This window comes from Gambusia affinis, linkage group LG06, assembly GCF_019740435.1.
Source record: "Gambusia affinis linkage group LG06, SWU_Gaff_1.0, whole genome shotgun sequence".
Classification (NCBI taxonomy): Eukaryota; Metazoa; Chordata; class Actinopteri; order Cyprinodontiformes; family Poeciliidae; genus Gambusia; species Gambusia affinis.
The window spans coordinates 12,935,254-12,950,970 of NC_057873.1; the positions used below are offsets into that span (position 1 = coordinate 12,935,254).

At 36.1% G+C, this 15,717-nt stretch overlaps 1 protein-coding gene across 2 annotated transcripts; it reads right to left on the bottom strand.

Annotated features, from left to right (window-relative positions):
- Window positions 1–1,460: 1,460 nt before the first annotated feature.
- Window positions 1,461–13,971, bottom strand: LOC122832312 (von Willebrand factor A domain-containing protein 5A-like). 2 transcript variants are annotated; one of them, XM_044118936.1, is made up of 22 exons: window positions 13,835–13,971; window positions 13,011–13,073; window positions 12,671–12,873; window positions 12,362–12,584; window positions 12,102–12,268; window positions 11,897–12,011; window positions 11,623–11,798; window positions 11,052–11,140; window positions 10,723–10,867; window positions 10,459–10,538; window positions 10,261–10,375; window positions 9,999–10,157; window positions 9,742–9,845; window positions 8,521–8,750; window positions 7,561–7,602; window positions 6,890–6,922; window positions 5,536–5,571; window positions 5,057–5,089; window positions 4,750–4,779; window positions 3,218–3,399; window positions 1,938–2,061; window positions 1,461–1,829 (listed from the first exon to the last, which is right to left on the bottom strand). In XM_044118936.1, exons 2-22 carry the CDS (start codon window positions 13,051–13,053, stop codon window positions 1,753–1,755), a joined length of 2,406 nt encoding a protein of 801 aa, XP_043974871.1. In that variant the 5' UTR covers window positions 13,054–13,073; window positions 13,835–13,971; the 3' UTR covers window positions 1,461–1,752. The 2 variants fall into 2 exon arrangements, with proteins under 2 accessions (XP_043974871.1, XP_043974872.1); XM_044118937.1 differs by lacking the exon at window positions 7,561–7,602 and having other exon boundaries at window positions 13,835–13,949.
- Between the last annotated feature and the right edge of the window lie 1,746 nt (window positions 13,972–15,717).

Genomic DNA, 15,717 nt, shown 5'->3' on the forward strand with positions numbered 1-15,717 from the left:
TGATCATGGATCTCACACACACACACACACACACACACAAACATTCAATTTTGTTTGCACAAATTTTCATCACCTTTTCACTGCTGAACTGAACCCATGTCTGAGGATTTCTTGCTGAGCATCAATACTTTATTAAATTGCTTACAGAACACAATCAGCTGGCTGGCATCTTCACTGCTTCAAAGTTTGTTTAAAGTTTAATAATTTTACACCACATAGAGCAGGAAAATGAAAGTCAAGTCTGTATCTGTTGTTTTTGACAATCGAGCCGAGGGGTTTCAGATCTATAACAGTAGAAGAAAAGAGAGCAGTGCTTCATTCACCTCGATTAGTAGATCTTCAGAAAGTAATCATAACATTAGTATTGGCAAAGAGCACAGACTGTTTCCAACTTCGTACATGTCTCTTGGTTCTGGTGCTGTGAGTGTCCACTTGTCAAGGCTTCGACATGGAAACCATTCTCAGACTGAGGATGATGGTATTGACGTCTTATATGGTTTACAAAATATTCAGCTTTGTGTAATCGTCTTGGGGAACAATAAAAGGAATGGAACATTCCATAATTCACAGCTTACCCATTCCATGTACGTTTAGCTAGAAACACCATTCAAACTTTAAAATGTAGCCATGTACTTCAACTACTGTTTATTTAAGCTTTGTCCTATCTTTTTCAAATTTCATGAAACCTTTCAAGTTTTATGCTCAGGCCTCAGAAAACCCCCCCAGAAAAACACTAGTTTTTGCAGTTTTGTGAAATACATCTACTTCAATGCAACCAAAAAACCCGTTGTCAAAAATGTATTTATTTTTTTCTCCAAATTGATGTTTCCATGATTTAAATTTCTTTCCGTAATTTCATATAAGCACATCTCTATGCTTGTGAGAAGAGACCCACCAATATAGATTTACATTTTATCTGTTGAAAATAAATCACATTGTCTCTGGACTTAAACCGCAATGAAGAATAATATTTTAAGGATGAAGCCATGATGAGGTTTTCTCAATTTGTTTGAAATGAAATTTGCTTCATTTTATTCACTTAATCTTTTTAATTTAAGAGAATTTTGGGCCTAACCTAAAAATCTCAGCAACTCTAATTTCCTGATCGGTTAAATGTCAGTAAAATCCTCTCTGTCTGATATGGTAGCTTGCAATATACTCATACCCCAAAAACCTGTCCATATTTTGTCACCAGGAATCCTTTCTCTCATGGCAATATGGATGTGCATTACAAATTAGCTAAGGGTATAAATGTTAACAGTGCTTGGTATCATGTTTGGTAAACACTTGTATCCATTTAAATAAGCCAAAAGTACAGCCAGGTATTCACCTGCATGCTTCGTGCAGTTTTTCACATGAGAGTGGTATGTATGACAGGGCAATTCATGTGTGTGTGGCAGGTGGGGTTGGAGTCAGTCTTGTCAAGCAAAATTACAAAAACATGGATAAAAAAAAAATAATTATTGGCATTCTTTTTTATTTTTATGCATTTATTCATTTATTACATGAACATATTGTTTCAGTAAAACTGGTTAAAATCCATATGCTGAAAGTTTAAGTATAAAGCTATGCTCCATGGCTTCTTTTTTATGCATATAGTGTAAATATCTAAAGGCATGCTGGCAGATTCTTGGTTAAATTTTGCAAAAAGAAAATAAAGTCCTAAGCTTGTTCTTGGTCATCAACAACTTCAGTGTTTTCCTTCCTGCACTGAGGTGCTTCCATAGTAGAGCTGAAGCCTGTCGGTAAACCTCAGAGCCCCAGAGCTTCTTTCTTCACGCAACCCAGCAGTGTATTTCCAGCTTCAACACACTCCGACACACATGGAGCTGAAGGAAAGAAAAGATTCACTAGTATTATTTTTGCATCTAGTTGTACCTTCTGTTTTAAACGCATCATGGTGAACGTAACAGTTCCCTGCTGAATATGTGTGTTACCGTTTTGAGCTTTAATCCATGATGCGGCCTTCATAGACAGAAGCTCCCACTCCTCCTTTGCATCCATCTTAAAACCATGAAGCCAAATCAGAGCCAGAATGGACGCCCACACTTCATTGTTGACCTAATTAGCAGAGAGAGACGAAACAGAAAACAGGATCATGCCATGTTGGCATGATATTTAATTGCAAGTTGTTTCAGATATTGCATTAAAGCCACGTTATGCAACTTTTTTGGAAAAAGTGTTTTATATATTTGTTAAAATTGTCAATGTCACGACAGTATGGCATGAGACAGATAATTTGTCAAAGAAATAACATCAAGCTCCTTCCAATGCAACCATAGCAAGTTGCAGAAGTGCACTGCTCCTGTTAAAAAGCAACCAGTTGGAGCCAGGAGGAAGATATTAGTGCTGTGGATCAGGCTCACTGCTCAAGTGGGAAGATGTGAGTAACAAGTACACGATGTTGATTGACAGCATCAATATCTTTCTCCTTGCTCTGCTGGGTTGTTTTTGACCCAAAGCAGTGCAACAATGGGAGGAGGCAGATTATCTGTCTCACACTATAACATAGCAACAGTCATAACCAATATGTTAAAAAAAACACAAAAAAACATTTAATAAAAATGACATTCTGCAGCTTTAAATTCCATCATTGTCGCTTGTAAACTTTACTATTCATTATTATTACTGTACAAGAAAATAATGATACTTATGCTACTCTGTATTTTGCTGACTATTTTCAGTTTGGCGGTTATTCTTTAAATCTCCAGTCTGGTATGTGTTAAAGATTACCAGTTTGGTTTCATATGCTTGATATTGAAGATTAACTCCATATCAATTCTCTGTTTACAGCTCAACATTAAAACATGGTTGTTGACTCAGTCGCCTCACAGGAACAAGGTTCTCGGTTCAAATCCCTGGAGACTTTCTGTGTTGAGTTTCTATGTTCTCCATGAAGGTTTTCTTTCTTGGCACTACAGCATTTCCCACAATACAAATACCTGGATGGTAAGACAAATGGCCTTCAAGTTGTTCTCAGGTGTGAGTGAATGACTGCATGTTTGTTTTTCCTTCATTTTACTCATTACTTCTGCAAATGAACTTAAACTTCCCTAACTGCAAGCAACCATAAAAATTATTGAGCCAACTTTGAAAATTAATGGACAGAGCGATAATTATTTGTACTACCTACAATTTTATTTCCCATTTTCTTTATGTGGTTATTCTTGAAACATAACACCTTAAAATGTATATTAAATATTAGTTTAGAACCCACCGACTGTGGCTTTGCCTTTTCCACTTGCTCGCTGGTCTTTCCCAGCACAGCAGCCAGATTTGCATCAAGCATCCAGCAGCCAGATGCTTTCTGCAGGGACACCAGCTGCAGCAGAGGGTCTTTACTGGGTAGCACAGCTTCTGGCTCACTGGATTCTTCCTGAAGTTCTTGTAGCATGTCACCTGTGGCATAAAACAGGTACAATAAAAGTCTTAGCTCTTGTCTTATGATGAAACAAAAGTGAGTTTTGTTACAATAATTCTGTAAATTTCACTCAAGTACTTATGAAAACAAATCATTTCAATCCTGTTGCCAAATATTGTAACAACACAATTACAACTACTTTTTGAAGACACTATTCTTTCATCTTCTTCATAGCAATGTCCTCTCTGTGAGTGTTAATATATCAACAACTAAAAACACAATGTACATCAAAAAGTAAATATAGTGGGCAGTGAAAGTCTGGCCCAGTAGGGTAACTATATTATGAGCATGTAGAATTTGCATGGATAACTCGCCTGTAGTTCCAGGAGCATCTCGAAGTTCTGCACTGCTCCCAGTTTATCAAAGGATAAAATTTAAAGTCTTATTGTCTGAAAAGCACTTAAGAGTTGTGACCTTATGTACCAGAACTACAAGAGGTGAGGCAGCATTAGTTCTTATGCTGCTCAGTCCTCTAAACAATTGCCTGACAACAAGAGAAGTGCAAAAACTGTTGACCGCCAAACAAGGACAGAAAACAGTACTGTTTACTTCAGCCCATCTGGATTTTTCACAAGTATTCCAGATTCCTTTCACAGGAACCTAACATGGTAGGTTAATTACTTACTCTAAAATGCCCCAAATGTATACTTGCATTGTTGTCTGTTCAATGTGTCTGTGTGATTGACTTTTGACCCCACTGACCAGTAGGGCTGTATAATTATATCGATTCTACCATTTTTATCGATTTTTTTTCCACCCTCAGAAGGTATCAATTTTTCATCTGCTAGTATTGATACTTTAAACCATAGGGGTCAATAGGCTTATACCGTCTTTTTAACATGTTTGGTTTGTGACAGCGTAGCAGCAAGACCCCGCCTCCCCCAATCTCACTTTCAACTTGTGCTTAAAGTGCCCATTATAAACTACACACCAGGTTTTTAAATGTGTTAATAGGCCAAGTAAAACCGGAGTTATGCTAAAATAAGTAAACCATATTGGTGCAAATGTCAGAGAATACCGGCTTTTCCAGTTATGTGAAAGAGATGAGTTTCCAAACATAAAAAAATGCAACGCAACATTAGATTACTTTGTTTTTGGAAATCTCAACTCTTCAATTACTAACAATGGGCTGTATTTTGTTGCCAAGAAACAAAATACAATACTATCACAATCTGATCGTATTGTGATCAGATTATCATATTGTATCTTGAGATTATTGTATCACTACACCCCTACTGACCAGTGAAGATAAACATCAGTACTCTGTGACCATATATGGTAAAACTGGCGAAAAAAATGAATGGATATGGTTATGAAAGTACACTTACATGACTGTGGCATATCAAAATTTTCACATGCTGAAAAAGAAAACAAAATTAGAAATAAAGGTAGACATTCAAAATTGAAAAAATAATAATAAAAAGCTCAGTGTACAAGTAAATCGGCATGTATGCATATGTTCATGGCGCCATACACCAGAAAGTAAAGTCTTAAGAATAAATCAAAGAAGGTGTCTGAGATCTTATCTCTATTAAGTTTTATGCCTGAAAAAGGGTCAATCCAAGTATATATATCCATGTTTTTCAGTTGCCGTTTCAATGTTTATTTGTTGATGGACCAGCTCTTTTTACTTACCCAAAACTGGTGGAGCATCGCAACACATCATAACTAGATCAGAATAAATAAAAAAAGGAGTGAGATTGTGACATTTCATTCCAACAATTTCTTTCAGGCTAGGGTACTGAGGGCTTAATTTTATCTTTACCAAAACAATATGACTAAATGTGAACTAAAAATAACCAATGAAGTTTATGACTAAGGGAGTCTGACCATGTAAGGTAATCTCAGTGTTAAAGTACACAAACTTTTTTTCAGTAAAATATTTAAAGAAATTCATATCATGTGAACGACTGTAAATAAAATACTTGCTACTGATTTGGACAATATAATTAAAGCACATACTGTGGCTGTGCAGCAAATCATTGATTGTTTAATTTCTGTTCCATTTGTGTCAAATGTTATTCAAGACTTGTCTTACATTATTACTGATGGTAAATGTGGCCCAAGTATATAGTGAAAATGTTAAGTGACAGTGAGTTAGAGTTTTTACTTACGCATTGGTGCACATCTTTGGACACGACTCATCATTCCTACACAGAAACACAGAGAGACATAAACAAAAAATAGAGTTCTAAGATTGTGACATTTCATTCCAATAACTGTTTTCAGACTAATTTTTATTTTGGTTAATATGACACTGAATACCATTTAGACACATTCAGGATGTATTCAGAATATGCTCAGATTGAATCTCTAATGCCAAATGTAAAATTCACTTCACCTGTTTTAATCAACAGGACTGGGCTTCAGTAAGTTTGTCTCTACATTTTCTGATTTTTACCTCTGTCTATGCATAGTTAAATTAACTGCATAGTTATCCATAGGTTTTTTACTATGCAGTTATCCCATCTATGCAGGGATAACTGCATAGATGGAGGTACAAATCAGAAAAAACTCAAAACTTTAAAAAAAGAAATAAAAATCTGTAAAAACTAAAAACTTAAAAAAAAATAAAATAAATAAAAATCTGTAAAAACTAAAAGTTTTTTATATAAAGCGATTTTGCAGAGTACAAGTAAATCGGCATGTATGCATATGTTCATGGCGCCATACACCAGAAAGTAAAGTCTTAAGAATAAATCAAAGGTGTCTGAGATCTTATTTCTATTAAGTTTTATGCCTGAAAAAGGGTCAATTTTATATATATATTTTTCAAAGAGGTAAGAACATACATAAAAACTTAAATTTTGGGTCCTATTGTTTCCCTTCATATTTTATGCCACTGGGATTATCATTTTTTTCCCCCACTGTTTTGCCAACAACGTCCACGTATATTTCCCTTAATTTATATCTGATCCACTGCAGGCTCAGTTAAACTGTCTACAAGATGTTAAAAAGAATGGTTAACTCTAAACAGACTGGATAAATACAAAACTGAAATTATTGTGTTTAGTCTGGGCAAACAGACTTCTGTGAATTTCATTCCAACAATTTCTTTCAGGCTAGGTTACTGAGGGCTTAATTTTATCTTTACCAAAACAATATGACTAAATGTAAACTAAAAATAACCTATGAAGTTTAAATTTTCACTTTAAACAAATGACAGAGGGAGTCTGACTATGTAGGGTAATCTCAGTGTTAAAGTACACAAACTTTTTTTCAGTAAAATATTTAAAGAAATTCATATCATGTGAACGACAGTAAGTAAAATACTTGCTACTGATTTGGACAATATAATTAAAGCACATACTGTGGCTGTGCAGCAAATCATTGATTGTTTAATTTCTGTTCCATTTGTGTCAAATGTTATTCAAGACTTGTTATTATTACTGTAATTATTCCTGATGGTAAATGTGGCCCAAGTATATAGTGAAAATGTTAAGTGACAGTGAGAGAGTTTTTACTTACTCATTGGTGCAATTCCACAGAGAGGCATCATTCCTACACAGAGACACAGACAGACATAAAAAATACACATTCAGGATGTATTCAGAATATGCTCAGATTGAAACTCTAATGCCAAATGTAAAATTCACTTCACCTGTTTTAATCAACAGGACTGGGCTTCAGTAAGTTTGTCTCTACATTTTCTGATTTTTACCTCCGTCTACAATTCCTATGTTCTTTTTTTTTTATTTATTTTTTTACATAAAACATTGCTTGGAATTGATTGAAACAAACATAAAATTAGTGAGCAAATAATTTGCTGATATATTAATTGTTACAATAATTTTATAATGCTTCTTACCAAAGAAAATAAAACTCAGGTTATGAAATTGTCTTAACTGTTAAGACACAATATAAAACAATAATCTATAAAGCTTAAGGTTTCATTTTAACCAGATATGGTTAAAATGGAAGTACACAAACTTGCTGCAGTATATTGTTTAATACATTGGTATCATGTAAACAGCAATGAAAAGTACAATACATGCTATTGTGATCGTTTAAATTCTCTTCCATTTGTGTGAAAATGTAATCAAAATTTGTAATAAACTATTATTGATAATAAATGGTATCCAAGTACAAAGTAATCGTGTTTTTAAGTTGTACCAGTTCCTCCTTAGAGTTTTACTTACTACCAGGTGGTGAACTATAACAAGCTGTAGCCATCCCGCTCACTAGACCAAAATAAATGAACACGTTTAAAAAAAAAGGAAAGAAAGACTATTATATTTTATCCCAAAAATGTTTTCAGAGGGTTCCATTCTGACTTTTTGAACACACCAACAAATATGTTTTCAAAAGCCCAGAGGACGGATTCAGACAAAGATTAAATCTGATGCTAAATGTAAAGCTGGCCTGGTTTGCTTTTACTAACACAAGTTTGACAACTTCAATAACAAAAGAACTGTTGAAATTAGTTACAGCTTCTAAATTATTTTAAACTTAAATTCTAATAGTCTGTTAAAATATACTAAATATAAGCCGCTGGAAACATTCTGATGTGAATTTGGGAGTTTTTCTACCTTGGCTCATGTTTCGTTCTTGTTCATGATGTATAGAGTAAGATTCAATATAGATTATAAGTTGAAATATTGTAGTGGAAAAAAATAAAATCAGTATTTGAAACTATTAAAATTAAAAACATTGGAGAAATTACATGCTTTCCCCCCCTATTGTGGAATCCATTTTTCTAAATGTAACCAGAAACGACAACAAATGTACAAAGGAATATACAGCGCTAAGTAAAAACATTTACATTAAAATTCATTTGATTATTCAGATGGATTAAGAAAGAATTTTCTACTGCAGTGTCCAAACATATTATATTTGGTGTTCAATATTATCAAACAAAGCCAAACCTTGTTGATCATAATTGATTTGTAAAACCGATAAAGAGTGCAAAATATCCAAAGGAATGAATACTTTTAATAAAAAGTCTATTATGAGAGAAATTCTGCTTCTTCATCTGAATCATTTCAGACTTAAACTTATTATCATATCAGTTCATATTTGCAGTCAAAAGGAGTTTTACTTGCCATTTATACCTATTCTAACTCTCTATTAACGATTATTTAAAAATAAAAATCATTCACCTCCATAGAAAGGTGTTGGGACATTTCTGCGCACCAGAGGTCCTTCAACGGACTCGCCGCTGTCTTTGTTAACAGCAATGAAGGCAGTGAAAGAACTGCTCACTCCTGATTGGACACTGAGCTCCACCACCTTCTTCTTCATGTCTTCATCTTTCTGCTCACTTTGTGTCCTCTCCTCAGACTCCAGGGAGCGAATCACAGTACGAGCAGCCAGTCTGTGGACTGTTAATCTGCAGACAGGAAGGAAAAACATCTAAAGATGGAGCTCATTCTCTTTCAACATAAAGATTAACTCCTCTATTATGTTTGTTTGCATGCTTTTTCTGTAACATCCCCCTTTTTTTCTTTAGGATATGGCCAATCTTCACTTATATTTCCTCATGCACCTTCTTTATTCTTCCAAACGTTTTTTGTAAACTCAAACAAACACCTGGTCAATTTAGAAGCGGAGAAAGGAAGAAATGAAGAAATTAAAACCAGCACTGTAAATAAATAGCATCCTTCATTATATGGCTACACCTTGAGATCCTGACTATGAACACGACAAAAACACATCAGATACATCGGACAACTCCTGATCACACTGGGTTTCCCCACCACAGCAACTCCGATACCCACAGAAACGGACTCGTTTCCTCAACCTCAACCTGACGATGAGGTTTTGCAGATCCAAACCTGCAAACTGATGTAGTCAAGTAGTCTTTTAGAGCTACTTAACAGTAGCTCTAAAAGACTGAATTTAAACAATCTGGTTGCCACCCAAACAGGCACCAATGAAATTCAGGCCACAATTCATGAGAACTGCATCTGAAGAGAAAGCCCTGAAGATGTCCAAGAACCCGTGCTGCTCAGAGAGAACATGCAAGCTCCATGCAGAAGGACCCCAGGACTGTCTTGCTGCAAGGCAACAGTACCAGCAACTGCACCACTGTGCAGCCCCTCTGCTAATAATGTCTAGTTGACAATTCTTGAACCATACACCTTGGCTGCAAATTTTCTGCCATTTAAGAGACTTCAAAATGTCCAAAAATCTTGAAGATTACACAGGGAAACAGGACATGGAGCCTCTCTAAAAATAACTTGACAAAAAGGGAACACTTTATATTGCAAAGTTTTTGAGAAACAAGTAAATATTAAAACACATGGTTTCCGTGACAATCGTCTGACTTACACAAATACAATACAGGTATTGCCTTAAAACAATGATCTAAGCTGTTTTACCCAGAGTCCTCTGCAGGTTTGAGATTGAAGTGCAGCTGGCTATGAGAGGGATGACCTGCCAGGCTGTACTTCACTGTCACACTGCCATCTGCTTCCTCTGAACTCTGTAAAAATTATTTGATTTGGAGGAAGAAATATATATATATATATATATATATATATATATATATATATATATATATATATAGTATGATTTAAATCTCACCAGTGAAGTTTAAAATGATACATAGGGAGGAAACAGACAGAAGTGACCCTACCTGTAGAGTTAGCTGAGCATAAATCAGTGACCTTTGACCCTGAAAAATAGCTGTAATGGGTGGAGAGAGAACGGTGGCGGACACTCCCTTTGGTAAATCCCAAGAGACAGAAATGTCCTCCACAACCGGCTGCAGTGCAAACTTGAGTGACTGCATCGCCTGTGATTCAAACATTAGTTGTGAAATTATTTACTTTTACTATCATCACATTCTGATGACCTGGTGATTTTTATTTTTTTTTTTTCAGAAATGTTGTTTTTACTTTTGGTTGCATCCTGTCAGCCCCAGTGATGAACTGAGCGTGACCTCCACCCTCTTTGGCCATCCCGTTGATGAGAGCAGAGCTGGCTCCTTCTCCAATCCCAAAAGAGAAACACCTAAAATACAAGAGTTTGATTTCTAACTCACAATGACATCAGAACATGAACCAGACTGGGAATCTGTGTGTTTATGGTTTCACCTGTGGGAGCCTGCATTCTTCTTAACAAGATCAGTAACTTCTTTGGTGTTTCCAACCTCTCCGTCAGTGAAGACAAACAACTGGGGGAGGAGATGTAAATGAGGTTGGGTGAAAACAAGTTTGTCAAACATTCCAGAAATGGGTGAAGCAGTAGGAGTCATTGTGGTGAACAACCACATTGTTAATTTTACATAGATATGATAAAGCTGATTATTTGCTGGCGCAACTTCTAGAGTTGGTGCAATAAAAGTGTGTATATCTGACCTGTCGAGGTTGTTTGGGAATGCAGGCTTGGCTGTAAATGTGTTTGAGAGGCTGAAGAATTTCTGTTCCTCCAAGATCATCTCCCATTTTTTCAACCTTTTTCAGAGCCTCCTCCATGGTCTTCTCACTATACTCCACACTCTTACTGCCATTAAGAACAATACAACCAATACTCCAAATAAGAAAATTATACTGAATAAAATATAAAGAAACAAGAAACAACACTTTCACATGAGCTCTTGAGTAGATATTAAGGAAAGTTAGGGACTAGTAAATTTTTCCTTTTTTTGAGTATTGGTCGATAAAGGAAAGACTTAGATGTCACTCACGGGAAGATGTGCTCAAAGGAGGAACCAAAACTGTAAATGTTGAAGTAGCAGCCCATTGGTAAACTCTTCAACAGGAGCAGCAGAGTGTCCTAAAGAAAGACAAGATATCAGGAGCTGAAAGAGTTTTTTTTACATCAGGAATGCCAATTACTTTATGACAAAGATTATGGTGGTCATAGTTTCTGACAATGAACCTTCATAAAGAAGGCCTGAACAGAAAAAACGACTGCTTGGTTAAAAGTCTATATAATACCAAGTGACAAAATTGCTAGATTTCTAGTTTTTACAATGGTATTCAATATAATAAATTTTTTAAACAATTGTTTCAGTGTGCCAAAAGTTTGATTTTGTTCTAATCCTTCTCAGATAAGTTTTTAAATGAAAAACTTATTCTAATTATTCAAACTTAAAACACTTTCTGTATTAAATAAAATGGGCAGTCATCAACTCTACACAGAAATGTCGCTGCCATGAGGACGTCGGTGCTCTCATAGACCAGTTGAATTTCATTTAAGAGCTTTTGGGGAGACAGTTAAGGGGTTAAAAAAACCTTTAAAACTTGGATAAATACCCGTGCACTGCTAATGCGAGTTTCTTGCGGTGTGTTGTTGTTCATGGGGCAGCCCATACTTCCTGATCGATCCATCAAGAACACAAACTCTCCACAGGTGGCGAGTGATGACATCACTGATTGGGGGAACTCAGGGTAAAGGCTAACCATCACCACTGGGTCACCCATCAGAGAGCCTGGGACATGTTGGAGATGGAAAAAATAAAAATATACATAAACGTTCTCATATTCCAATAATTAATAATCAGTAACACCTTAAGTAATCCGTTCTCACCAGGTTTGGCAGAGGCCTGTCCTGCCTCCACCACAGCAGAGGGCTGGTGGGTGTCTTTGTAATAAATCAGTAGCTCAATGTCTCTGTCAAACTTGTGTCCTCCACCCAACTTCACCTATAATTCAAAAACAAAAATAAGAAAACTAAAGTGATTTATCTTGTTCATAGTAACTACATCCAGCAGTAAAATCAGCTCTCTACCCACCGTGGCCTGAGTTTGATCAGCGTTGAGATACTGAAGAGGCTCCAGAGAGCAACTGGACTCTATTTTAGAAACTGGACGAGGAGAGGACACTCTGGCAGAAAAGGACAGACTGTAGGGCACCAGAGAGGCTGGTACTGAGGTCACCTGGACACTGGGACCTTCACTACCTGGAAACAACATGAGAGAAAACTGGGAGTCATTTAGTTTGTAATTAAAATGTAAATCAGTGCATCCATCCATCCATCGGCTGGTTTTCCTACCCTGAGGTTGGTATCGAGGGTTGAGCACAGCAGGCAGACAGAACCTCAACCCATCATCAGCCTGCACAGCCAGCTCAGTGACGTACTCCAGCCTGATGGAGGCGCTCTCTCCTGGAGGCAGCCTGCCCACTTTCAGAGAGAAAATATCTGGACTCTGCTCACTCTCCTCCAACAGGAAGGCCTGCTGACCGGAGCTCAGGGCATCGTCATACTCCTCCTGAGCCTGCAGTCCACATGAAGCATGTCAGCAATGTTCACTTTTCTGTGTTTCAGCTTCTTTATAGAGAAGACATCTTTGTTCCAGCTCACCTGCTGTTTCTCCTTCACCTCAGCTACAATGTGTGTTTTTCCAATCTGAGCACTGAAATGACACACAGCAGCATCTCCAGGCAGAGGGAAGACAAACACAGCCTCTAGAGGTTTGTCCTCCTTGTTCTCATAGTTCAGAGTGGAGACCAGAGTAGCTACATGGTCCTTCACCTCCAGTTGAGCATCAATGCTCTTCAGAGGAACTAAATCAGCAAAAGAAAGATGTGAATGAACCATAGAAATATATCTTATGAGCGCCTTATTACACTTTACAGGTTCTGTGCTAAAAAGACTTTCTGAGAAGAAACCAAGTGTTGTTTGCTTTCTAACGGCCGAGTACCTTGTTCCTTCTTGTCAGTGAGCAGACCACAGCAGTTCACCATTGTACCTGTGAGGCAGACAACTTTGGGGGGAAATGGGTTAAAAAGCTTTAAAGCAGGCAGAAACTTTTTTGTTATATCACAAGCAAACAAACATTTAAAATTAATCAGGAAAAACTTATAAAGGGGACATAACAGTGACGTAAGTATTGCATTTAAAAATCAGATTTAATTACTTTAAATAAATAAATCTTGCACATGGTTGTGTTTTGTGATACATGGAAGTCAAATGTATATGATGAGATAGATATAACAAATATTAGGTCACCCTTACCCCAATATACCACATTATGACATGGGAACTCAAAAAGCACCGCATAGTAGGAATGAGAAGCAATTTCAAATATCGTGGAACTTTGGCATTTAGAGAGTGTCACACCACAAGCATCTCAAAAATATCAGACTTTAGATGAATTTTGGGAAGTTAAACAACAGAAACAGATTTTAAGTGAGCAAAAATTTATAGTAAACTTTTCTTAATTTGTTTGAGACATTGACACTATCAAAATATAGCTACCAAAATAAATATTTTTATTTTAAAATAGTCAGTTAAAAATCTTTTCAAGAAAACGTACATAGTTCAAACGGGTGTGTCAAAAGATGGGCTTGGCTGCATGCAAACCAGGTAACTTTGTTTGCATAAAGGTAACCCTTTCTTAGAAATGAGATGACTCAATTGTTTTTGCTTTTACGCCACACCACGGCTGTTTTTGTTTGTGTTGGTCTAAATGCCAGCAAGTGCGTCTGCTCAAATAAACTCAGAAAAGAAGTGAAGAAAGCTTACCAGTGAGGACAGACCCTTCTCACGGAGAAATACAGAATTAGCTGCGTGTTATCCTAAGAGCTTCTGCTCAAACAAGACCAAAACGGCTGTTCCTCTACCGGGAACGCTCGTTTTTGTTATGAGAGCGCACCGGGTGGGTGGAGCATTGATAGCGAAGCCCAGCCTCCTGCATACGTACATTTTGAGCAAATTTATTTTTTACCTGTAACGTTTTTACTTCCTTATTCTTTATCAGACTGTACCTCGTTTCCTCTTAAGTGTGTCATGGACTGCAACAACCGATTCACATGAAATGACAAAGCATTCTAAATTATTTGATAACTATTTTAAGATAAAGTAAAGCATTGAAATTGAGCTCAGGTCTTAGTTTTAAAGACGGCTTCTAACGTTCTTCAGGTTTTATTTTTAAATGGAAAACTTTTATATCTTTTAAATACCTTTCTTGAGTTGACAAAACACACAAGAATTTCAATGTGCTTTTATTGTTTATTTGTGCAAATGGCAATAAATTATTTTCTCTCCGTCAGTTTTAAAAAAATCGTCTTCAATCACTATCCAGAGGCAGAAATATTGTGACATGTATGACTGATTGTAATTTTTTATTACTTTCTTTATTTTGCATATCCTTAAAAATAGAAAAAAAACGTTAAATTAACTACATTAATTACAACAAATTTTTGTAATTAATGTAGTTATTTATATATTTTATAAGTACAAAGTTGCATTTCAAGGCAGCATGTTCATGTGAAAAGAGATCCTTTATTTTCCTCTTCATAATAAAAGTGTAAATTACGGATGATCTTCTACGCTAACAACCTTTAAGCTTGACTGAACCAAAAGGAAATGTATTAATCCAGAATGTGATAACAAAATAATGCAGAGCAGCAAGCCACCTTATATGAAGGTGTGTGCCAATAAAGACAATCTTCTGCTGGAACATTCAGAGTGCAGAAGTACGATGGTTAGACATAATGGTGTCAATATGGAAAGCTGTTTGTGTGTAGTCTGTAACCAATAAGGAAACACAGTGACTGTATCTCTTTTAAAAACTCTATTGTCTTTGATTTTCCTCAGATTATGTGCACTGATTTGTAATATGGGTTTACACAATCCTCTTTTCATTCATCTAAGCCCGTCTACCAGAGTCTTCACTACTGCATCTCTCTGAGCCTTAGTTAAAGACGACCACTTAAACCTTCAATACACTTCAACAACTAACCCAAGCAATCCATATTGGAATATGATTTTCTTATTTGTTTGTTTTCTGCTTTATATAGGCCTTATTAAATTTAAAGTTTTTGTTTCCAACCACATATCAAAATGTGAAACAATTTCTGCAATTCACAACATCCAAATAAAGTAGCCTAAAAAGTAAGCATACACATGGGTACTTATTTTGTCTTCTAATAACTCTGACTGCAGAAAAGTGACTGTCCATGTTTGCTTTTAAAATACTGTGGGATGTGATTACAATACTTAAAGCTCCAAAATTGATATTTGATGACAATTGGTACTTGATGGTGAACTCTGTATACAAAAGAACGAATATGCTAGATTCAGCAGTAGTTTTATTGAGAATTATATGTTGTAGCTGTCAAAGATTATCTAATGACAACATTCAAATGTTTAGCTTTACTGAATTTTGTTGACAGACCACGTCCTTGTAGCACAGAGGGGGAAATACAGCACCACAGAGCTCAAACAGAAATGAACAAAAAAAAAAAGTATAAATGGGAACATAGGACAATCTCCTTAAGGAGAACAATACACGGAGTGCTTTATAATGCAGTATTCTTACACCTTCTGAGGTTCCTGGCTTTTTTGAGAGAACGAATAGCATCAATTGTTACATTTGAAATATGGAGTTTCTGGTTTACAGAAAC

Coding starts and splice junctions, on each gene's coding strand:
- LOC122832312 (XM_044118936.1), bottom strand. CDS start 13,053: ATGGTGAACTGCTGTGGTCTGCTCACTGACAAGAAGGAACAAG. Junction 6,923..7,560: donor TTATAGTTCACCACCTGGTA/GTAAGTAAAACT, acceptor GTCTCTGTGTAG/GAATGATGCCTCTCTGTGGA. Junction 5,090..5,535: donor CCAAAGATGTGCACCAATGC/GTAAGTAAAAAC, acceptor ATTCTGATCTAG/TTATGATGTGTTGCGATGCT.